The sequence below is a fragment of the Bubalus kerabau genome, chromosome 7 (genome assembly GCF_029407905.1).
Source record: "Bubalus kerabau isolate K-KA32 ecotype Philippines breed swamp buffalo chromosome 7, PCC_UOA_SB_1v2, whole genome shotgun sequence".
Taxonomy (NCBI): Eukaryota; Metazoa; Chordata; class Mammalia; order Artiodactyla; family Bovidae; genus Bubalus; species Bubalus kerabau.
In genome coordinates, this window is record NC_073630.1 from 29,934,861 (window position 1) to 29,959,446 (window position 24,586).

The 24,586-nt window shown below is 39.3% G+C and overlaps 1 protein-coding gene across 1 annotated transcript in view; it reads right to left on the reverse strand.

The window, feature by feature from the left end:
• Positions 1 to 24,586, reverse strand: part of COL25A1 (collagen type XXV alpha 1 chain) — a 494,071-nt gene that overhangs the window by 117,550 nt on the left and 351,935 nt on the right. The window contains exons 8-10 of the mRNA XM_055587935.1: positions 8,179 to 8,250; positions 7,331 to 7,438; positions 5,811 to 5,846 (exon numbers count right to left, since the gene is read on the reverse strand). Coding sequence (XP_055443910.1) covers positions 5,811 to 5,846; positions 7,331 to 7,438; positions 8,179 to 8,250 — 216 coding nt within the window. The remainder of the gene's footprint in view (positions 1 to 5,810; positions 5,847 to 7,330; positions 7,439 to 8,178; positions 8,251 to 24,586) is intronic.

Sequence of the window (24,586 nt, forward strand, 5' to 3'; positions counted from 1 at the left end):
AAGTATTATGGGCTCTAGAGAAAAGCACTGTAGGTCAGAAGAACTCTGTTGGTGTGGCATTTACAGGTATTTCGTGGGCAGTTAAATTAACTGAAGATAATAAAGCATTAGAACGGTTGCTAAGGCATCGCAGCAGGCAGTGTGTATAACTGAAGTAACGCAGTTTTATCAAAAAAAATTTCACTGTTAAATCTAGTCTAATAACTAAATACCCTAAGATGATTTAGGTCATTTTGGTTATTTGTGATTTGAAGGCTTGTTTGCTCCACCAGGGTTTCCCTGGTGGCTCAGATGGTAAAGAATCTGCCTGCAATGTTGGAGACCCCAGTTTGATCCGTGGGTTGGGAAGATCCCCTGGAGAAGGGAAAGACTCCCCACTCTAGTATTCTTGCCTGGGGAATTCCATAGACAGAGAAGCTTGGTGGGCTCCAGTCCACAGGGTCTCAGAGTTGGACATGCCTGGGTGCCCATCACTGTCACACTTTTTCTTGCTCCACCAGATTAAAATCATGAAGGGAATCCTTCTGCTGTGTCTGATTTCTATCATCCTGCAGATTAGTAAGGCTGAGAGAGCAAAGTACAATTAAGTAATATGATAAGTTTTTATCAAATCTGTGGCATAGCCGTACATTACAACTAAATATGTTTAAAGTAAATCTTCACATATTGGTTGATTCAATTTTATCTTAAATGAAGCAGAAGCAATGATTTATGCTTATGTTATTAGCTACTATGGAAATACATTGTATTCACTTGAATACAATTCATTGTATTCATTTGAATATTTAATATATTCAAATATATTAAACGTGTTTGCAGACAAAACAAAAATAAACTAAAAAAAAAACCCTATAAATTTTTGGATATGATATAAATTCCACTTTAAGGAACAATAACAGAAAAAAAAATTTCTGAGGTTTAAACTCTCAGACACCACCAGGGCCCAATGAATGACACAGTAAGTACTCTTATAACTCATAAAGAGATGAACGGATACATTATGGAGTTTGCGTTTATATAGGGAGAGGGAGAGGAAGAAAGAGTTCAGTGTAGGGAAAGGGATATGGTCTAGGAAACCTTGCTTATAGATACTTTGGACAAAAAAAATAATTTCCAAGGACTTCCCTTGTGGTCCAACGGCTAAGACTCTGACCTCCCAATGCAGGGGTCTCAGGTTTGATTCCTGGTCAGGGAACTAGATCCCACGTGTTGCAACTAAGAGTTTATATGCTGAAACCAAGGCCCAGTGCAGCCAAATAAATAAATAAATATGAAAAAAAAACCAAACTGGGACAAGTTGGTATACTGAATATACATCATTTATCTTTCATGTTTTTGAGAACTTCTACTTTCGTCAAAGAAAGAAACTGTAAGAATATCAAAAGGAAAGACAGCTTCAAAAATACTATTTCAATACTATTCAAAGTTCTAAAGAACTGAAAAATAAAGATAACTTGTCCTGGGGTTCAGAAATTTAGCAAATCCAGCTGTGGTCAGTTCTTGGTTTGATTCATGAGTCTAGTTTTACAAGCCAGAGCGATTTTCTCCGTATTTAAATAGGGTCCAGTTTATTTTAGCTCAAGATTCTGCCTTTTAAAATCTCCTCCAGAACTACTTGGAAAACCTGAAGGCCTTATTTATGGAATAGATGCACAGCAGGGCTAAATAAATGTGGAACTGCTTGACAAGCAAGACTTCTCTTTTATTCTATCAGAGATGCTGTTAATCTGCAGATGATTATTTTTGCAATATAAAATATACAGCCTGGATTACAAAAACAAATTCCCCACCTGACACACTCATAAACAGTTTTATAAGAGCTAATTTTAGATCATTCTTAGTATTTTTCCATTTCATCATTAGAGATACTTAAACTTTTAAAAAATTCTATAGTGCCTCTCAAGATCCTCATGTAAGCAAACACTCTCCCATGATAGAACCCAACAGATGTAGTGGGTTTAGCATATTATGCAAAAGATGAGAGCAGTGGCATTTATTATCTTCTCTTGGTTGAACTGGTGGTGTATTGTGAAAAGCTGATGATGTAAGAAGATGTGATACATAAGAGAAGGCCAAAAACAAGGACAGCAACAAATAAGACAAAAGGAATAAGGTGCATTATCAATCGCAGTATTTGACACACTCTAATTGATAGCTATAATCACTCTGTTAGCCCTTAGGGCTCATCAAGGGGGCTTTCTGCAAGTGAAGTTATGGCATCTGACATTTTTATCTTAACAGCAATACTTCTCACTTATGGCAAGTTTTTGTTTCATAAAGCATTTTCACATTTTTTGTTATTTCACTTGCTTCTTACCATATCCCAGTGACTGGGGTAGAATAGAAATCATTGCCTACATTTTATAGATCAGTAAAAAGGGTCACAGACTACAGTCATATGCTCTTTAAGTTGTTCTGAGGTCAGAATTACTGGCATGATGTACTTTTCTTTCTACCAGACTTTGAGTCAAAACACACTCACTGCTCTCCATCCCCTACATGTAATATTTGAAAGAAAAAGAAAATTTCAAAGGAAAATTTTCTCCTCATGAAAACTGCTGTTATATTTTTAGTATCTCTTCTTTGAGATAGGTTAAAATACCCAGGTGTTATTTAAGTTAACAAACGTAAATAGTGATTTCTTTAAAAATAGAAATATTTCCCTTTAAGCAAATAATATATAAAAATTTGGTTTTCTGGGAAGAGGAATTAGGGGATTATGTTCCTTTACAAAAAGACTCTGAATAGGATTGCCTTAAATAGCAAAATTTCCCAGTACATTTAAGCTATGTTGATTTATGAAAATCTGATTCATATAGAACTTTACAGGAATACATCTGTTATATAAATCCATGCTCACCTGTAATTTACTCTAGAGGGAACAATTGAGTGATAATAATAATAACATACTCATACAATTCTTCATTATATATTTTAAAGTGCTTTCTCCTAATTTATTGCATTTGTCTTTGGCAACCTCGTAAGGGAGGTAGAGAGGGTATTATTATCCTTTCTTTACAGATGAAAAATTGAGAGGTTAAGTGACTTGCCCAAGGTCAGACAGACTATTCATTCATTTACTGCTATTTGAGTGATGTAGTTTTAACAGGGAAGTCAAGGAAGTAAGGTTCTTCCTCTTAATTTTTTTTTTTTTTTTTTGTAACCAGCTGTGAAGGCTATTAAAATAGAGGTGGATGATCTCACAAATATAACGCCGGATGAAAGAATCCAGACACAAAAGTTACATATTGTAGGATTCTATTACTATAAAATTCAAATGCAGGCAAAATTAATCTATTTCAGCAGAAGGCAGAAGAGGGGGATGGTGAGGAAGCAGGGCAGGTTTTCTAGGATATGAGACATTCTATTTCTTGATCTGGTTTGTGGTTACACAATTATGTACATTGTGAAGATTCATTGAGATGTATACTTATCTACTTTTAATAATATATATTATACAAGTTTTCTTTAAAAGGAGAATTTTACATTGTTAAGAACAGCACAATGCACTTTATAAGATCACTATATTATACACATCCTTCAAACATTTGTGATTTCAACTGAATTTGTTAGCTGCATTTTTAAAAATGAGAGTATGAACTAAATCTGAAGAGTTTAAAGAGAAAAAAAAGTTGAGAAAAAATATCCAAGGATCGCCTTTATCTGAAAAGTAGCTATATGAAATGGGAAATTGGAGCAAATTAAGGCAATGATATAATTCATTTAGGACTAGATGGGACATTTATACTTAATGACATTAAGCTAGGAAGAGTAGGGAATTGGGATTAAGTTGTTCTTCCCAAAGTGTATCATAGAGCACATATATGAATTTAGAGAAGATAAGATTATAATTTTAAAAACAGCCATTTTTATTTTAGAACTTTATCTATTATGGTGCTGCTTTGGACATTGGGGTAGAAAACCATTTATCACTGGCAATGATAAAAATCTGAGTTGACTCTGCATACCTGGGCTCCTGAGAATCCCAAGTAACCTTTGATAAAAGAGTGTATGGGAATAAAATGTTTTGACCATTATCCATGATAAAAATTACAGGTGCATTCAAATGCTTAAAGATTTCCAAAGATCCTTCACCTTCTGTGATCCTATAATCCTGAGAGCTAATGCTGCACTTGTATGAAAAGTTACCACAGATGACAGATGTTTTGTTTAATTTTCACATACGCTCTTTCACTGTTGTTGCTTTTCTTTCATTTTACTTGTTTTTAAAAAAGAATCTGTCCTGCCTGATCATCCATATCAAATATCTATCTTGATCCTATAGGTCAGGAACAGAGAATTTCCAGGCAGTGGGTCAGGTGTGGTCCCAGGATGCTTCCACTTCATCAGTGACGTTCTGAAGACAGCTCCATGACAGCTAGGACTACAGCTTGCTGAGTGTCTTCCCAGGAGGGCTGCTAAAGGCATCCTGTGTAGGGAGAAGCCTTTGACCTTTAGCCTATGCACACATTTGTTTTAATTACTGGCCAACTAGTGTGTTTCTGTGCATTCACTACGACCCAGCTAACTTTTTTTTTTTTAGTACATTTTATATCCTGAACATCTGCAGGCTGCATGTCACACATCGCGTGGAATGGACGTGATCAAGTTGATTGTCATCACTGTATCCAGGGCGAGTGTGAGACATCAGCATCCTCTGGAATTTGGGTTATTAGACCACAACCTGTGTTCCCCAATATTGCTTATGTCACAAAGCAGGGCAGAGAGGCGACTCCAGAGAGAGACAGGCAGGCAGAGACAGGAAGAGGGAGGTTGAAGGAATTCTACTCTTTGGGGCTCAGCAAGCTGCCCCAAATTCTTTATCTCTGGCAAAGGATAAACAAACCTGAGGAGCTGGGACCCACATGTCTATGGGCAAGTCCAAGAGGAATCATTTAATGATCTTTTTTAATGTCAGAAATCAGGAAGGCACAACTGTTTCTGGGTGGAAGCACAAATGATATTCACACCATAACTGCTGATGTTTTAACCATTAACTTTACTGTTTTATTATCAATTTTGGGGGTCAAAAAGGCACAACTGCTCTCTCCCTTCAACAAAAGAAAACCCCCTTGAATCGCTGTGGAAGGTTTGCTCTACTAATTCATGGGAAGTCACACCTGGTTCTTTTGATGTCTCATTTCTGTTTAACAGGCGTATCCCTGAATTTCATCTCTCTTATAGAAGTCTTCCTCAGCGTTCTTTGTCACTTGCTTCACCTGGAATCTCCCTCTTTCTTTTCTTCCTGTATCAGTTCTGCAGATGTGTTTTCATGCTATCCTTACCATGTGATGAACAGAGTCTATCACTTTTTTTGCTTGTTTATTTTAAAGGAGTCCAGGGCCTTCCCAGTGACTCAGTGGGGGAAAGATTCCACGTGTAATGCAGGAGACACAGGAGATGCAAGTTCAATTCCTGGGTCGGGAAGATCTCCTGGAGGAGGAAATGGCATCCCACTCCAGTATTCCTGCCTGAGAAATCCCATGGACAGAGGAGCCTTGTGGGTTACAGTCCATGGGGTTGCAAAGAGTTGGACGTAACTAAGCGAGCACACGCACATACACACACACACACATTTACCATTTGAAAAAAATTGAAGTACAGTTATCTTACAATGTTGTGTTAGCTTCACGGGTACAGCAAAGTGATTCCGTTATCACTATCAGTTTTTGCGCTTTTACTAATTCTTACTCATTTTTGTTATAGGTTACACAATTGATACATTTGTTACACACAGTATTGACCACAGCTTTGAGTAACTTGTCTTTCCATTCTTTTCAGCATAGGAAAAGATAAATTCAGATACTTGCCATCAAGCCTTGTTCTCCTGGTTTCCCTGGTTCACCCTTAAAAAAGAATAATGATAATTTTATTAATGCCATAAACAGTACAAACCAATGTCAATCTTTTTTTTTTGTCTTTTTCACAATATCCACTGGGGATTGAGAATGTAAATACATACTTCTAAGGCTAAAGAGAGGAATGCAAACATAATGAAATTTAAAGAGTACTGAAGTTCTTTCTTCAAATGCATTTTATAAACATTTTAAGATTTAATATGATGACTCTATGTTACTTACTGTAGAAATTTAATAACTATGCCAAGAAGGTTTTCTAAATAAAACTAGTAGGAGTGATTATATTGTAAAGCAGCTATGGCTTTCTCTATCTTTTGGGGTTTCATCCTGAGAAAAAGCGAGACCTTAGAAGACAGTTTTAAGATGAAACCTCTACCTCTGATGGTCCAGTGAAAGCAGTCCTAACAACCAGAAAATTATGCTGAAAGTCATCTTCATTCATAAGACAAATTTACCACAGCTTTTGGAGAGGGGGTTGTCTCAGAAAAGGTTTAAGGTACCCTATATTCACATAAATAAATATGTGAATATAAAAATTAAATAGGCCAAACATTAATGACTATGGCAGATTTTTTTCTTTTTTGGTTACCTTTATTTTCAATTTTTTCTATTTGTGGATTAATATTTTATTATTACCTTTGTACTGTGAAAACACTAATGAAAATAAGTTAAAGCAATATATTAAATAAATAGTTTAATTCAGCAATAAACCTAAACTTCTGGTCCAAAAGTCGTAAGTGTACAAATTTTTTACCTTTTCCATGTATTTCTTTAAATCGCTGACTTGCCTCTACAAAACTAAATCATTTATCTGATGTCTTGTGTCACTCTATTATTGACACTTCACCAATCTAAGTAAGTACTTAGTAAATTAGTACTTAGATTAAAGTATTGAGATGGCTAAGTCATTTCTATTCATAAGCTTCACATATAAAGGACAAAGGATATTCAAATCATAAATGCTGTTGTTTTAACCATTAATTTCACTGTTTTATTAGCAATTACTTGCAAGGGATTAAACATTAGAATGATTTATCTCTTTTACTTTCTGTAAATTGCATACGACTTTATTGTCTCTGTTTTGGTCCTTTGGGATGTTACCAATCTCCTGTCTAGTTTTTCAAGCCAGTCTTCCATTTAAACCAAAGGTTTTGAGGTCCTCCATGGCAGTCAGGACGCATGTGATCAGGCATCTCTACCCGCAGGCTTCTTGAGACTTACCTGAACACCAGGTCAGTCGCTGTTTCCGGGCCTCTCCTGTGGTTTGCATGGGTGCCCAGTGGGTTGAGTGTGGAGCAGAATCCTGTTGGCAGTGGCCTCTCTGACCGGTGACTTTCCTATCATTCCAGTTCCCTCAACTGACTCCACTCACCTGACCTCCACCAGCCCCTCGTCCCCAACTCCATCCCAATTCTCAGCACTTCAAAGGAAACAAAACCAGTGAGAACAACGGATCCAAATGAGCAACTCACGGGCATGCCTGGCATTCCGCGAGGGCCATCCTTCCCTGTGTCCCCAGGCGGCCCTCTTGGGCCCGGTGGGCCTGGAGGGCCTGGCGGCCCAGCCTGACCTTGGTCACCCTGCAGTAGAGAAGGGGACAGACGAACAATAACTGTGAGAGATAAAGACCCAGGTCTTCTTTTCAACACTTTAAATTTGTATTATCTAATCTACATTTATACTATAAAAAGAACCCGAACAACCAGAAATGTAAAGCCTGTAGGCAATTTGCCTGCCAGCAGGAAGCAAATAAATATTCATGCTGGGTGAGCTGAGTAGACACTGTTGAAATCAAAGCTCAGGAACCAGCACTCTCAGCTCTTGGAAGTGGTGTGCACGTTATCATTATATCAGAGCTGGCGGAAAACTTCTGCATAACTTTATCCATGACAATGCTGCATCGGTTATATTCACCTTACTTAATAAAATGGCTGCATTTATAATTGGACAAATATCTACTTTTTCATAACTTATAAAATTTGACACACAACGCTCTAGTCATGCTGAGAAATAATTTATACATTTCTAAAGCTAGAGAGCTTAGAAACTGGATCTATCGCTGGATATAATTTTTAAGCTGTTTTCCTTTTTCTTCATTTAAGAAAAAATTAGATAGACTTTCTATACCTTTTGCTTTGGGTATTTTCATATACATTTCAAACAAATGCAGCTCATGAAACATAATTTCACTGTAGTATATTTTAAAATAAATACCCACCACCCACACCCCACCCATGAAAGATAAATAGTTAAGCAACAGTATACAGAGTAAAAATTGAATGTAAAGGAGAAATCCAACTTGAGCAAGAATAAGCACTACCTTAATCAGGCGGCGTTTAATGAGCTGCTGATCAGCAGAGAGAAACCCATGATTGATTTTAGGAAACACCATCTGATCAGTCAGGTGAGGTCAAAGGTTGGAGTTCAGAGGTGAGAGAATTGAAGAATAGGCATCAGAAGACCCCAAGAAAGAAATAAAGATACACGCATTAGACTTATAATAACCATCCAGAAAAACAGAACTGGTACTTGTGTCTGACATTGGACCCTCTGGCTCTTCTTGAAAGAACCATAACCCTGAAATGGGGTGGTGAAACCAGATTTTTGGTTAGAAATGAATCTTTTTCTGTTTGCTGTGGGTGTTGGGTCTTTTTAAACATTGTATATAGCGAAGCAGATAACGAGTCACCTGTACTCCAAGCAGAAAGTCCAGAGACAAAGTGCCAGTTCAAATTCTGTCAGATTCATCAACCAGCATAATGTGGCGTGAACGCGACTGTCATGTTATTGATGCCCGAAGTCCCGAGTATTTAGGATTATCTGATGTACTGAAAGCTTTCACAGAGCATGGTGATGCATGCCAATCAGACTACCAAGGCATGGCACAGCCTATGAGAGCTTGCCTGCCTTTCTTTGACTTCAATATCCTCCCCTCTTTCGGGCTCAAGAGTCTCCTTTTTAATATACATGTGATCTCACTGATGGAGGTGAGGTCCTGGATGCCTGATGACCTGCTGTGCGGGATGAAAGGGAGTGACTGGACTCGGCAAGCCAGTTGAGCTGTTCTTGCTCACTCTTATGCTGATTGCGGGCTCTGACTGAGCAGCCATGCGTGCCAACCACAAACCTTGACGGTGAGGATCTGATTACTGTGCAGAGCGGCAACTGTGGGGAAGCCTGGCAGACCCTATGGACAGGGCACAGCAGCAAAACAACACGACACAAAACGTCACACAGACATTCCACCCGTGGACAAACAAAACAAGCATGCACCTAAAGCCACCCCATCCCGGCTCTAAGTCTTGCCTTGTTTGACACACCCTAAACAAAATCAGACACAGGAGGTCCCCAGGCCAAGCATTCCTTCAAGGGAATGGTCAACTAGAGAACCCAGGTCCACTGGGATTCCACGTATGTACTCAAGATTTCTGGACTCTTACATATAAAATGTTAGTACAGAATGGAGGTAACTACAGACTCTGTTACAAACACAACACTGTAATTTCCTTCTACTGGAATTCTGTTTACAACTCAGGATATACATGTATTAAATCTTTTTCTGGACAACAGTGAACAGAATTTTGCAGTCAGATCAGACGTATTCCTCCAAATAACTGCAGTATGCCTCACAAAATATAGTCTTACCACCCACATATCAAAATTTCTCTCTCCGATCTTATGATGACTCTCAGGTCTTTCCTGTCTCAGGAATGCCTGCAGAGGTGGTGGATGGAAATCTGTCTCTTATAACATGCGGATTTCGTGTTGGGGGGATTTATGGTCACACTCTGCAGTAATCGCTTCTGTCACGTAACTTTTCCAAGACAGCTTGACAGTTCACACACCCCCCTGAAGCAGAAAAGTGGTTTTGAATTCCGTAACAGAGGAGAGCAAGGGAGGGATGCTTTGAACGGCCTGAACTTTACTAGCTTGTACTAATTTGTCTTCACAGGCTTTATCAATTGGGTAGGTCTGAGAGAGAAATTTTGCCTGTGTTCGATTTCTTTTTCAATGACATGGGATACCAGAGGCTTGTATTCCAATTTTTTTCCCACACAGAATGCGTTTACCATACAAAAAGCAAACAACAACCACGACAATATTTGGCCTTGAGCGTCTGCAAGATTCCTTCCTAGGTTTATGCCTCACTCTCCCCACTTCCCACCCAAATCTATTTTAAGGATATTTTTGGGGAAAAGCCAGACATTTTCTAGTTTTTAAATTTTATTAGTTTGGGTATATTTTCTCCCCTATTTCCCCTTATTAGGAATCTTTTTCTCTTAAGAGAGCCAGTAAAATTATGTTTGTAGTCTGAGACAGCTCTTCAGCCCTAATGCCTTTGGTTCTCCTCCTTTAAGAGTTGGGGCTTCTGAGGAGGCAAAGTCAAGGACATCGCATCGCTTTTGCCAAATCCTTTCCAATAAGGTTATTGGGTGGCTGGGTAGTTTCAGGGTGACCCATAGCCTCTTTTTGTTCTCCTCAAGAAAAGTTCTTTAAACATAGACTCTCCACAAATTCAGCAATGCTACGAGTTGGAAAACAGATGTGTACAATTTGCTTTTGTTTTACTATGGAATATGAGTTTAAAATGTTATTAGATGGTTACGTGCCAGCATCTTTCCATCTGTGACTCATTAGCCCTATATTACACAGTCAGAATTTTATATATAAACCTCATATTTATGTAACAAAGAACAAAAACAGATACAAACAAGAAGTCTATGAGGGATCGGAATCTTGATTAGTGGCGATAAATCATAGTGTCACTTGAAACGGGATTATCTAACAAAAATAATTTAAAAATAAAAAACCTTTTTAACAGCACACATGGTAGATCTTACAAATGTTTTGAAATTTGCATGTATAAATAAGTCACTTTTTTTACTCATATCTGAGCATGACCAGCTTGCTGTTTGATTATATTTTCTAAATGCTTACCAACAAAGCATTAAGTTTTAGAACTTAGTTTGGTTTCCAGTTGCCAGTAAGATCTAAAGAGAGAAGTGGATAGGTGATTCCCATCTCAGACAGACCCTTTTTCTCAAACAGAAAATCTCTGTTTGAGGAAGCTGATTTTATATTCCTCAATCATCTTAACTGTGGACATGCTGCCAATTAGGTGCTTAGAACAACATTTAAAAGATTTCATTAGCAAGCTAGCCAAAAGGACTTCAGGAGCTTACATGCAGTGAAGTAGAAAAGAGACAGGTGGACAATTCTCATGAATTCTAACAAAAAACTCACGGCCTGGGCTACAATATCCTAGGACTCTGCGCGTTTCAAACTGGGATAATGCTTAACCAAGATCACGATGAGAGTGTCCTGTGAAGAGCTTAAAGACAGTAATAAACGTGGTGCCTCTTCCTTAAGACTCAATTTTAATGAATGGTAATTTTTTTTTTTTTTTGGTTGTGGCGCTTGCAGGATCTTAGTTCCCTGACCAGGGATTGAACCCATGCCTCCTGCAGTGGAACTGTGGAGTCCCAACCACTGGATTGCCAGGGAATTCCCAATGGTAAGTAATTTGAAACATTTTGAAATAAAGCAAATGTTGACATAATATGGGGTAGAATGTAACCCTGGCACAAAACTTTAAAACAATGTTACCACTGGACAGTGGTAAAGAGCCTGATCTCACAGGGGAGACCCCCAGGTCACACACGCACCCTGGGCTGACCCTGCTTCCTGCAGGAGGTCCTTGGAGGGCGAGTCTGAAAGCACTGGTGCCGAGTGCCTGTCTGCACACCCAGGCTTCGTGTGACCACAACTGCTAGGCCGCCCTAGCTGTTCACAGAGAGGGCACTTTAGCATTACACATGCCATTCTTCCACAGTATCATTACTTACAGGCCTTTCTAAATAAATGGAATGGACATATTTCACTTGGTTTTACATCCCAGAAAATTTGCCTGGTACACAGATGGTTTGAGTGGGTGTGGAAAGAAAAAATCTGTCTCCAGAAAAACACGGAGAAAGAGCCCAGGAATCAGCTGAAATCCTGAAATAATTTGTACTCATTTTCACCCCCAAAGATTTTGAGTGTTTAAGAAATTGGATACACAAGAGTATAAAATTACTTTTTATAACCCATTTTCCTGGGCATAAAGACTTAGACAACTTCATGAATCTTCCCCACATTCTGTGAAGAAGGTCACCAACCAGGACTAGGGTTCAGATTCCATTACAGGAGGAACTCTCTCCCCCTTCATTGCCTTCTAGAAGGAAAGGTGCTGGCCTGCCCCAGAGGGATGGAGGGCAAATACATAATTCATAAGAAATGCTGCTAACTACTTGGAAGCCATTAAATACAAGATGCTATTGTCATTTTTATTGTGTACTCAGTAAGGATGAGTGTTATGTGATTACATTATACTGAGAAAATTTTGTGTTTTGTCAAAAGTATGCAATAAGGCAATGATAGAGCCAGAAATTTAATCTAGGAATTCTGATTCAGACTTTGTCATCATGAAATTTACATGTTTATAATTTCTCTCTACTGGTTTTATAGTTTAAATATCAGAAAGCTGAAAAACTGACTAACATACAGCAATATTTAAGAAGCATTTACTGAGTGTCTTCTGTGTAGTCTTCACTGGACTAGGCCCTGGGGATTGCATGGCGAGTAAGACCCCAGGCTCACTAGGTTTAATGTGTAGTGGGGAAATAGGGAAAAATAAGTGGGTAAAGATAGGAAGTGATAACCATTATAATGGAGAAATGGAGAGACTGCAAAGGAAATAAGATGTGTACCTAACACTCAGTTGGCAGAGTCATGGAAGACTCCCCAGTCTGGTGAATGAGGGCTCAGGGGTTGGCAGAGCCATAATAAAATCAAAGACAGGATGATCATTTAGGAAAATGTTACAGGTGTCCCTGGTGGCTCAGATGGTAAAGAATCCACCTGCAATGCAGGAAACCTGGATTTGATCTCTGGGTTGGAAGATCCTCTAGAGAAGAGAATGGCAACCCACTCCAGAATTCTTCCCTGGAGAATCCTATGGACAGAGGAGCCTGGCAGGCTACAGTCCACAGGGTCGCAAAGAGTCGGACACGACTGAGTTACTAAGAATGTACAGTGGTCTAGTTGAGGGACTATGTTCTAGAACTAGAGGAGGACAAATTCATAGTTTCATGTGAATTAAGGAGGTAAGACTCACAAGACTTGTAGCTTCGCTGAGAACATGCAGAAGATACAGGAGCAGAGTCCTATGTCGCTACCTTGAGCAACAGGAGGATGGTAAAGGGAACACTAGAAGGAAGCAGGTAGTTGGTTTCGAATGATGGATTCAGTTAGATGGCTGAGTTTGAGGTGTTTATGGACAGCCAAGCGGCAGCAGTTGGATATGCATATAAAACATTCAGGAGAGAGGTAGGAATCTCAAGTCACAGGGCTATGTGAAGTCGCTTAGAGAGGCGGTAGAGAGAATAGACCTAGGGAGGGAGGAACCCTTGGAAAGACTTCAATTTAAGGGATGAACAGAGGAAGAGGCAACTACAAATAGAATTAATAAAAAGTGGTTGTAGAAACAGGAAGAATAGGAACTCTTCTAACAAAAATTCTAAACAGGCAGATGACTCAAAATGGCATACACATATACTTGACTCCAGTGTTTACTGCATCATTAAATAAATGACCCATAGTAAGAGCAGGCTAACAATGGCCAATATTACTAACAATAAATGCTCACTAATAAGCACAAGGGAGTGTCTGTGAGGTTGTAGATGTCTGGAGGAAAATATTAACAATTATGTTAATTATAAAGGTGGTCAAGGGGGCCTCATAGCAAATTTTAAGGAACAAATGATAAATGTTATGCTGAAAAATGAGAAACTCTGAGTATCTCCATAATGTAAATAGTATCATAATTGTTTACCCAAAGCATATCATGCATTGCAGCATAACCATTATAGTGGGTATGTGAGCAGCATAAATAAAGACAAATATTCCCATAAGTTGATAAAATGATTTCTAGCTAAGAGAGACCAGATGGGGAAATATTATAATAGAATGCAAAAATATTTAGGTAAAAGAATTACTTTAGTTTAACAGCAGGAACTCTTAGAAGGCTAAATAAGGGAAAAATTAAAAGAAAGAGATTTGCTGGTAAATCATTCCATATTGTAGTAGATGGTATAATCTGTCTGAATAGAAAAATCAGCTGTATGAAGCTAGAGAGCTAAAAGAATTCTTTGAACAACCAAATAAAATGAGCATCAGAGCCTGTGAAAATCAGTATTTATAGCTGGCTGAAAAAGACCGTCTTATGATAATTATGGAAAGAACTAGCTTTGCATAGTTAAATAAAATATTTGGCTCAGAATATTAATATTTGTTTTTTATGGGTACTCTAAGTTCTATGCTATTGTTCAGTTCAGTTCAGTTCAGTTGCTCAGTCGTGTCCGACTCTTTGCGACCCCATGAATCGCAGCACGCCAGGCCTCCCTGTCCATCACCAACTCCTGGAGTTCACTCAGACTCACGTCCATTGAGTCGGTGATGCCATCCAGCCATCTCATCCTCTGTCGTCCCCTTCTCCTCCTGCCCCCAATCCCTCCCACCATCAGAGACTTTTCCAGTGAGTCAACTCTTCGCATGAGGTGGCCAAAGTACTGGAGTTTCAGCTTTAGCATCATTCCTTCCAAAGAACACCCAGGGCTGATCTCCTTCAGAATGGCCTGGTTGGATCTCCTTGCAGTCCAAGGGACTCTCAGGAGGCTTTTCCAACAGCACACTTCAAAAGCATCAATTCTTCAGTGCTTAGCTTTCTTCACAGTCCAACTCTCCCATCCATACATGACCACAGGAAAAACCATAGCCTTGACTAGACGGACCTTCATTGGCAAAGTAATGTCTCTGCTTTTCAATATGCTATCTAGGTTGGTCATAACTTTCCTTCCAAGAAGTGAGTGTCTTTTACTTTCATGGCTGCAATCACCATCTGCAGTGATTTGGGAGCTCAAAAATATAAAGTCTGACACTGTTTCCCCATCTATTTCCCATGAAGTGATGGGACCAGATGCCATGATCTTCGTTTTCTGAATGTTGAGCTTTAAGCCAACTTTTTCACTCTCCTCCTTCACTTCTATCAAGAGGCTTTTTAGTTCCTCTTCACTTTCTGTCATAAGGGTGGTGTCATCTGCATATCTGAGGTTATTGATATTTCTCCCTGCAATCTTGATTCCAGCTTGTGCTTCTTCCAGCCCAGTGTTTCTCATGATGTACTCTGCATAGAAGTTAAATAAGCAGGGTGATGATATACAGCCTTGACGTACTCCTTTTCCTATTTGGAACCAGTCTGTTGTTCCATATCCAGTTCTGACTGTTGCTTCCTGACCTGCATATAGGTTTCTCAGGAGGCAGTTCAGGTGGTCTGGTATTTCCATCTCCTTCAGAATTTTCCACAGCCTATTGTGATCCACACAGTCAGCTATTGTGTTCTACCATAAATGTTAACCTTAGTTACTCCAGGAATTATCTCTTCATATGTAAAAAATAAGTGTGAGTTTACAAATTATTTAGAAGAGAATAGTGCAATCTCTACATTGACAAAGTCATGTCATTAAATATTATAGCTACTGAAATGCCAAGTAGGCAAAGACAAACTGCAAAGGATCTTGTAACTAAGCAGAAAGATGGTGGATAAATTTCAACACGGGAGGATGTAAAGGATAAGAAAAACTACCTGAACTATACATAGTGAGACAGGATTTCCTTGGTACATACGATCTGAGAAGGGGTTTCAGGAGGTGTTGTGTTTACTAAGGACATACAACTAAGAAATATCAACAAAAGACGAGACCCCCATGAAAACAGGTAGCATTCCTGAAGAATCACTGCCTGAGCCTGAGGAAATCAGAGGTGCATAGATGTGGGACACAGGGAAGAAAACAAAATAGCCTCACAGTATGGGAAATAGTGCAAAATTAAAATTATGTCGATTTTTAAATAAATATTTTGCTATCATTGGATCATAGCATCACCACCTCAATGAACATGAATTTGAGCAAACTCCAGGAGATACTGAAGGACAGGAGAGTCTGGTATACAAACAGTCGGATACGCCTTAGCGACTGAACAACAACGAAGTCATTGGCTCAATCCTGTACTGGGGTTTCTTAATAATAATGAGACAATAAATAATGATAATGATGGTAATGATAGTGGTCAATACTCATATGATACTAGAGCTTTATCAATTTGGGATCTTAGTTCCCCAGTCTAACTTGTGCTCCCTGCAATGGAAGCAAAGAGTCTTAACCAATGGACCAGCAGGGAATTTCAATGTTAGCTTTTTAATCCTCAGAACAACCATCTGAATGATGAGGAATTGGAGGTACAGAGAGGCTATGTGTTTGGCCCAACTAGCAATAAGTAGCAGAGCCAAGATTCACACACTTGCCATCTGCCCCAGAATCTACCGTCTAAGCCACCATACTTTCCATAAATTCTTCACAGTCTCTGAATTTCATTCCCATCTATTCATTCATTTATTCAAGAAGAATTTATACTGCTATAAGAATTTATCCTTACTATAAAAAGGCAATATTTGGATATTGAGATTAGAAAGCCTTGTCCCAGGCTTCATGGAGCTTAGGGTATAATGAAGAAAGGTAGACGTTAAACAGGCAATTATAAATGTGGTTGGGATCTCTTTTCACATACATATTTACGCTCTTTTTCTCTTATATTCCTCCATTTCTTTTAATCTCTCAATAAAGCTTTTGGTTGGCCATCTGCTACTACATCAGGAGAGGTACGAGGAGACAGTGGAAAACAAAACCTGTTTGCCAACATTGCTAGAAACCAAAAATATCCAGGAAGATACTCCCCAAACTGGAAGAGAGAAGGAGATGTGTGGCCCCCAAGAGTAAAGGGGGCCCAGGTTTGGCTTCCCTACAGCACTTCCAGCAAGGCAGTAATACTGCAAAGAAGAAATGGCTATGTGACATGCCTAGATGCACAGGCCTATGGGAAGCCCTGAAAAAGATTTCTGTGTCTGAAGTGTGGCACAGAAACAGCAGAGTCCCCCGTGATGCCCTGGTGACGCAGCAGTGGCACATGGTCTCCAAAGGCCATGCAGTTCAGCTGGGTCACGCTGCCTTCTCAGCAGCAGACTGTGGGCCGATGGTGGAAGACCAGGTGTCTCTCCATTCCCATCCCTAGGCTTTTTGCTGCTAGAAGACCCTAGAACTGTGAACTGGTCCAAAAGGAGAAACAAAAGTGTAGAAATCCCAAGAAGACTGATCTTGATTGTTTTGTTGGCACAGGCAAACGGAGGTTTAGATTCAAAAATCAAGTTGCTATAGAAAATTGAATCATAGTTCTTACTCATTGAGAGTTTGGATTGAGAATCACACCCCCAAAGCGAATATGATGACTGTTGGCAAAACAAAGGCCACAAGAATCCACAGAAAGGGGACCGAAACCGAGGTGAGATGGTCAGGGAGGACTTCCGAGGGAAGTGATGTTTAAGGTAAGACCCGGAGAACCAAGTTCCCTGTGGTGGCTCTCCAAGGGCCCTGACATTCTCCTTCCAGACAGTATCATCAAGATGAATATTAGAGCCAAAGAGAAAGCGTATTTTTCTTTTCCAAAGAAATGCTGAATCTACACTTGGATTACAAAGATTAGGTAATGTTCTAGGTATTTCCTTGAGACCTAGACCTTGTTCTGCACTTGGGGAAGGTTAGGATAAGGGCAATAGCAGTGACCATGGGGTGTGGGATTGCTGTGGGAAGTCAGATTGATGAGCTGAAAGAGATTAACTGAAACGTCCATTCCTTCAGCTAACAAACAATATGCAAAATATAGTAACAGAAGCTGTAGGGGTTTAAATCTAGTGGGGAGGAGAGGTTATCACAAGACTATCAATTCAAATAGAAAATATACTGAATTACTGCTGATTGCTTTGGCTACCTGATGCAAAGAGCCGACTCACTGGAAAAGATCCTGATGCTGGGAAAGATTGAGGGCAGGAGGAGAAGGGGGTAACAAAGGATGAGATGGTTGGATGCCATCACTAACAAAATGGACATGAGTTTGAGCTCTGGGAAATAGTGAAGGACAGGGAAGCCTGGCATGCTGCGGCCCATGGGGCCGCAAAGAGTCAGACTTGACATGACTGAGTGATTGAACAACAACAAAAATGCTGATTACAGGAGCAAGCAGTATGCTCTCTAAGCACATTCTGACTTGGGGATGGAGTGGTGCTTCTGTAAAGTTGGGATTTGAGATGGGCAAAGAAGAATGAAACAGAAAATATATTCGAGGAGGGGTGGGGTGTGGACTTGGGGCCTCTGGAAGAAGGCATTCCAGTCTGAAGTATAGTGAGCAAAAAGGTAGAAGGTATACTTGGAAATTGCTGGTAAGTTGAGTTTAGATGGGGTGAAGCATACAGTTTTTAGGAAAAAACCTAAAAAAGCTGATATAGTATAGAAGCGGGAGGTCTTCAAAGAAGCATTAAAGGCAGACACGGTGGTAAACCATGAAGGTGTTTATACAATGAAGATGCCATGCCATACATGCATTTGAGGAGGACATGCTAAGTCACTTCAGTCATGTCTGACTCTGTGACCCCATGGACTGTAGCCTTCCAGACTTTGTCAATGGGATTCTCCAGGCAAGAATACTGGAGTGGGTTGCCATTTCCTTCTCCAGGGGATCTTCCTGACCTGGGGATCGAACCCATGTCTCTTATGTCTCCTGCATTGGCAGGTGAGTTCTTTACCACTAGCACCACCTAGGAAGCAAACCCTGGCCAAATTACCAAAAAAAGATTAAGAATTAAGATGCAGTTCACGATCCTTTCTCTACAATTCCAAAATCCAAGGTCCCTGAAAACAAAACATCTCTTAAGTTTAACTAAAGATCTTTATAACTTTGCAGCAAACTCATTTGGTGACAAAAACTTTTTTGAGCAGATGTGAGGCTATTTATGGTCACTAATAATCCATCTTAGCATGAACATGCATGTGCTCCACTGCAGAAACTGATGGCTTGATTGCATGGTGCCGCAGGCCTCGCTAACAGTGTCAGACAATATGTGGTGGATGGAAAATAATAACTTTCTAGTGCCTAAAAACTCTAAATTCTGAAACACGTTTGACTCTGTGGGTTTCAAGAAGGGACTGTAAGCTTGTTCCCAAGTTGATGACAAAGATCCTTTGAACAGAATTAAAGATTGTAGAAAGAGTAGTAAGTTGTGAAGTTAAGGCAATGCATTTAGTTTTGAACGGTACAACTTGTTAATATAGGCTAGATTGGCAAATGTCCTGTTTAAATACATGGTAATCTGAATTACATATTATAATTAATATAAGTTTACAGTAATTAGAAATAAATTTCCCTTTATGATTGCAATGTTATATATTAATCAGGACTAGCCTGATCATTTGTTACCTAGTGTCTTTTAACAAATTGCTTTAATGAATAAATAACCACAAGGTTAGCATACATGTTTTGCAAGTAAATGCAAAAACAGACCAGAAAAAAATTTTGATCTTTTAGGAAATTAAAAAAAAATCCAGAGATTTTGTTTAGAGCATTAATCAGATTACAAAGCAGTACATAATAATTTGCTTAACAACCTCCCCCCTTTAAAAAAGGAAATCATGCTAAAGTAAGCTTTAATTCAACCCATCTGATTTGCATAAAATTTGCATTTGAAATACAAATTATGAATTATTTAATAAAAGACTAATAATCTTTTAATTCTCCAAGAATCTTCCCTCAAAGATAGTACAGTATCACGATAACGTACAATACAATAATATGCTGCACGATGAACAGGGAGGCCTGGCGTGCTGCAGTTCATGGGGTCACAAGGAGTTGGACATGACTGAGCGACTGAACTGACTGATACTTCTACAGGGCTTCCCTTGTGGCTCAGATGGTAAAGCATCTGCCTACAATGCAAGAGACCCAGGTCGATCCCTGGGTCAGGAAGATTCTCTGGAGAAGGAAATGGCAACCCACTCCAGTATTCTTGCCTGGAAAATCCCATGGTCAGAGGAGCCCAGTAGGCTACAGTCCATGGGGTTGCAAAGAGTTGGACACAACTGAGCGACTTCACTTCACTTCCTATACTTCTATAAAACCAAGCATGCTTTTCACTTGAGGTTGCCAGTCAAGAGCTTACCTCATATTGAATATATCCTATCCACTTTCTGGAAGGAAATAGTCTATATTTGGGAGAGGAGGCACAGTAGGATTAGGAAAGAGCAGTGCCAGGCAAATAGGGGGTTCATTTACTGATGGTACACTGAAAGGAAAATCAGCATTTGTCCTGTAAGAAAAACTCAATTTTTTTGCATTTTTCATTCTGGGAGAAAAGCATAAAGAAGTGTCCTGTTATTCCCTAGAGACTCTATTTAGTGTCTGGCTTAGTGGGTGTTTGCTAAACTTCCTTTGTATGATATTAGATTGGCTTGACTCTAAAATTCCTTGGGCGTGCTTCCTGGATGGCAGCATCTTTTCTTCTTTCTGCAGACGGGGCAGATGGCTGGAAGCCCACCTATAAAAGAGCTGGCGAGCATCCCATGGGGCTCAGTTATAATGAGTGGACAGTCATCCTCATATTTCCCAATCCAGCTCTGAAGTTCACCCTCCTGCATAAGTAAATTTGAGCCCACAACCAACACCTGATAGCCCCTTGGGATAATGGAACTCTTCAAAACTGACCTTAGCAACAAAAGACCATGGAGTGCTTGGAAGAGTTCACCAGGTAGAACTGTTACTTGGAGTAATACCACTCTAGGTACATTCCTCTAATATTTAACTAGTCCCGTTCTCTAATATCCCCCTTTAGTCCACATCCTAAATTTTAGTGTGTTCCCAGTCTGTTCAACTACTCAAAACTAAAATAGTCTGTGTCTTGAAACATCCTTTAAATTTGCAAGTGTCCATATGGACCTCAAGTACTGGATGCAACTTAGGACATTTGAATGCCCTGCACAGAATATTAATCAAGGAATTGAGAAAGGAATATGTCAAGGCTGTATACTGTCACCCTGCTTATTTAACTTATATCCAATGGCTACAATGGGAGAAACAATATTTATATTTGATGCTATTTGTTGCACATGGGGTAAATGCAAATGGCTATAAGTACCAGGCAGATAACATAAATAAGTGAGCAGGTTTAAGGAAAGAGGAAGTGGGGAGACTTGGCTGAATAGGAGTCAAGCTGGGACTAAAAGGAAATGAGGAGGACTCGAATGATTTTGCCTCAGGGGAAGGTCTACATAGTGCTGCTATATCTTTACATGCTTCAGGAGAAGCAAGAAATCTCAGGTGTTGTTTGTGTGTTTTTGTTTTGTGTGTGTGTAATGAATGCTTCATATTTTAAACATTTGCTACCAATTCAAAGGCCATGCCAAAGAAAGTTCATACTACCGTACAACTGTGCTCATCTCACACACTAGCAAGGTAATGCTCAAAATCCTTCAAGCTAGGCTTCAACAGTATGTGAACCAAGAACTTCCAGATGTACAAGCTGGATTTAGAAAAAGCATAGGAACCAGAGATCAAATTGCTAACATCCATTGACTCATAGAAAAATCAAAGAAATTCCAGAAAAACACATACTTCTGCTTCACTGACTATGCAAAAGCCTTTGACTGTGTGGATCACAATAAGCTGTGGAAAGTTCTTAAGGACATGAGAATACCAGACCACTTTACCTGCCTCCTGAGCAATCTGTGTGCAGGTCAAGAAGCAACAGTTAGAGCTGAGCATGGGACAGCAGACTGGTTCAAAATTGTGAAAGGAATATGTCAAGGCTGTATATTGTCACCCTGCTTATTTTAACATATCCAGAGTCCATCATGGGAAATGCTGGGCTGGATGAATCACAAGCTGGAATCAAGGTTGCTAGGAGAAATATCAACAACCTCAGATATGCAGATGATACTAGTCTAATGGCAGAAAGCAAAGAGGAACTAAAGAGCCTCTTGATGAGACTGAAAGAGGAGAATGAAAAAGCTGGCCTAAAACTCAACATTCAAAAAATGAAGATCATAGCATTTGGTCTCATCACTTCATGGCAAATAGATGGAAAAACAATGGAAACAGTGATAGACATCATTTTCTTGGGCTCCAAAATTACTGCAGATGGTGATTGCAGCCCCCAAATTAATAGATGATTGCTCCTTGGAAAAAAAGCTATGACAAAACTAGACAGCATATCGAAAAGCAGAGATACCACTTGGCTGACAAAGGTCTGTATAGTCAAAGCTATGGTTTTTCCAGTAGTCAAATATGGATGTGAGAGTTGGACCATAAAGAAGGCCGAGTGCTGAAGAATTGATGCTTTTGAACTGAGGTGTTGGAGAAGACTCTTGAGAGTCCCTTGGACTGGAAAGAGATCAAACCATCAATTCTAAAGGAAATCAACCCTGAATATTCCTTGGAAGGACTAATGCTGAAGCTGAAGCTCCAATACTTTGGCCACCTGATGCAAAGAGTCAACTCAGTGGAAAAGATTGAGGGCAGGAGGAGAAGGGGGCAACAGAGGATGAGATGGTTGTATGCCATCACTGACTCAATGGAGATGAATTTGAGTGAACTCTGGGAGATAGTGGAGGGCAGAGGAGCTTGGCATGCTGCAGCCCATGGGGTCACAAAGAGTCAGACACAACTTAGCGATTGAGAAACAACAATAATCAATTCAAGTTTACTTTAAAACACAGGAAGCTTGGGCTGGTGCACTGGGATGACCCAGAGGGATGGTATGGGGAGGGAGGTGGGGGGTGGTTCAGGATGGGGAACACGTGTACACCAGTGGCGGATTCATGTTGATGTATGGCAAAACCAATACAATATTGTAAAGTAATTAGCCTCTAATTAAAATAAATAAATTTAAATTAAAAAAAAATAAAACACTTTATAGTCCAAACAAAAATACATTTGAAGGGTGATTTGGGCCACAGGGAACCAGCTAAAGGTCTCTGATCTATGCTTCTGAATGTTGACTTAGAAACAAGGCAAGTGTGTGAGGGCTTTGCTTCAGAAAGGAAGTGATTTGGTTAATCTCTTGCAGGAACTTTATTTATAACATTTGTCACGTGAAGAAAGGGCTACAGGTTCTCACTGAATCAACTACATGCTGCAATCCAGACCACTGGTTCTTAAATTATAAAAACCTTCAGAATATGACTGTTATCCAGGACTTCCAGGAGACAGAAGAAAACAAGGAATAATTCCTTTCTGGAAACCAAGTCCTGTACCCTATAGTGACGGATCCAGTTGGGAGGAGTTCCATGATTTAAGCTCCTCGTGAAAGAGGCCACTGTAATCTATGTGAGAGTTATGGTTTCTTTGGGAATCTCAGAATGGAAGTCCCTGACTTCTGTGAAATTAAGTCTAAACTTTATAATGATATGGCTATAGAAATCATAATATGAACTTTCTACTTTTTAGTTTTCATTTCCTGGCTATGCTCGTGATGATGTTATTTCATGAAGTGCTATACATTTTAAATACTTAGTTATAACATACTATGATGCTTATTATATCCACTTTTAAAAGTCATATTTATGTGCAGCTGTAACTGACTCGAAATAAATACACTAATACTCAAAGTCTTTTTTAACCTCAAATTTCCTTTTATACCTTCAAGTTTCAAATGTTTAGATGATAATCAGTCAGTCAAAAATGTTTAAAATAAAGATTAACTTGTCTTTGAAAGGTACTGAAAATGAGAGCTCAAAATAAGCTGTAGCTGCAATTTCTGATGGGGTCAATTTTCTCTTTATTTAGAAGTACTTAATCTGCCATGTATCAAAGGAATTTGCCACATGTAACAGGAGCAAGTTTTGTTTTTTTTTTCCTCCCTATGATTATAGGAATTAATTCAAAGTGTAATACTGTCTTTTAATTTAGTAAACATTAAATGAAATGTTTGCCTTATTTGTGGGCTTCCCTGGTGGCTTAGATGGTAAAGAACCCGACTGCAATGTAGAAGACCCAGGTTTGGTCCCTGGGTCAGGAGGATCCGCTGGAGAAGGAAATGGCAACCCACTCCAGTATTCTTGCCTGGAGAATCCCCTGGACAGAGGAGCTTGGTGGGCTACAGTCCACAGTTCGCAAAGGGTCAGACACAACTGAGCCACTAACACTTTCACTCCTTGCCTTATTTACTGGTAAATAACAATAAAAAAGAATGAATGGTGAATAACTGTATCCTGTGTATGAAATGAGGGAATTATACATAAGTAAAACAAAGGACAAATATTTCTCCGTTGTCTTTAAAGATAAGAGTTAATAGCTCAGTTTCCAATTTAAAAACATATTTCATAGGGCTTATTTTTAACTCAATGCATTTCCAATTCCAGTACCCATAAAGAACAAAGTTTACATTTCAAAAACCAAATGGCATCTGGTATACTCAGATAAGTAACCAGCGCTACCACCTCATCAGCTGCAACTTTTATGATTACCATACGTGGCTAAAAAATTACAGATCTATGCCTGTCATATCATTATTGAAACTGAATTACTTATTTACACATAAGGCACTGTCAGCTTTTCTCCTTGAGTGATGTGGAATATTAACAATTACGGTCACAAAGTAAAAAAGAATAATTTACCATTTTCCAGCTCTGGGATGAAGCTTCATAACATTACCAACAGATGAGATGAAGCTTCATAAACATTTACCCATTTGTACAACTGTCCATGCTTCTTGACTTGTGAAATGTTTGGGAAAATTATTCAATATTGGGAAAATG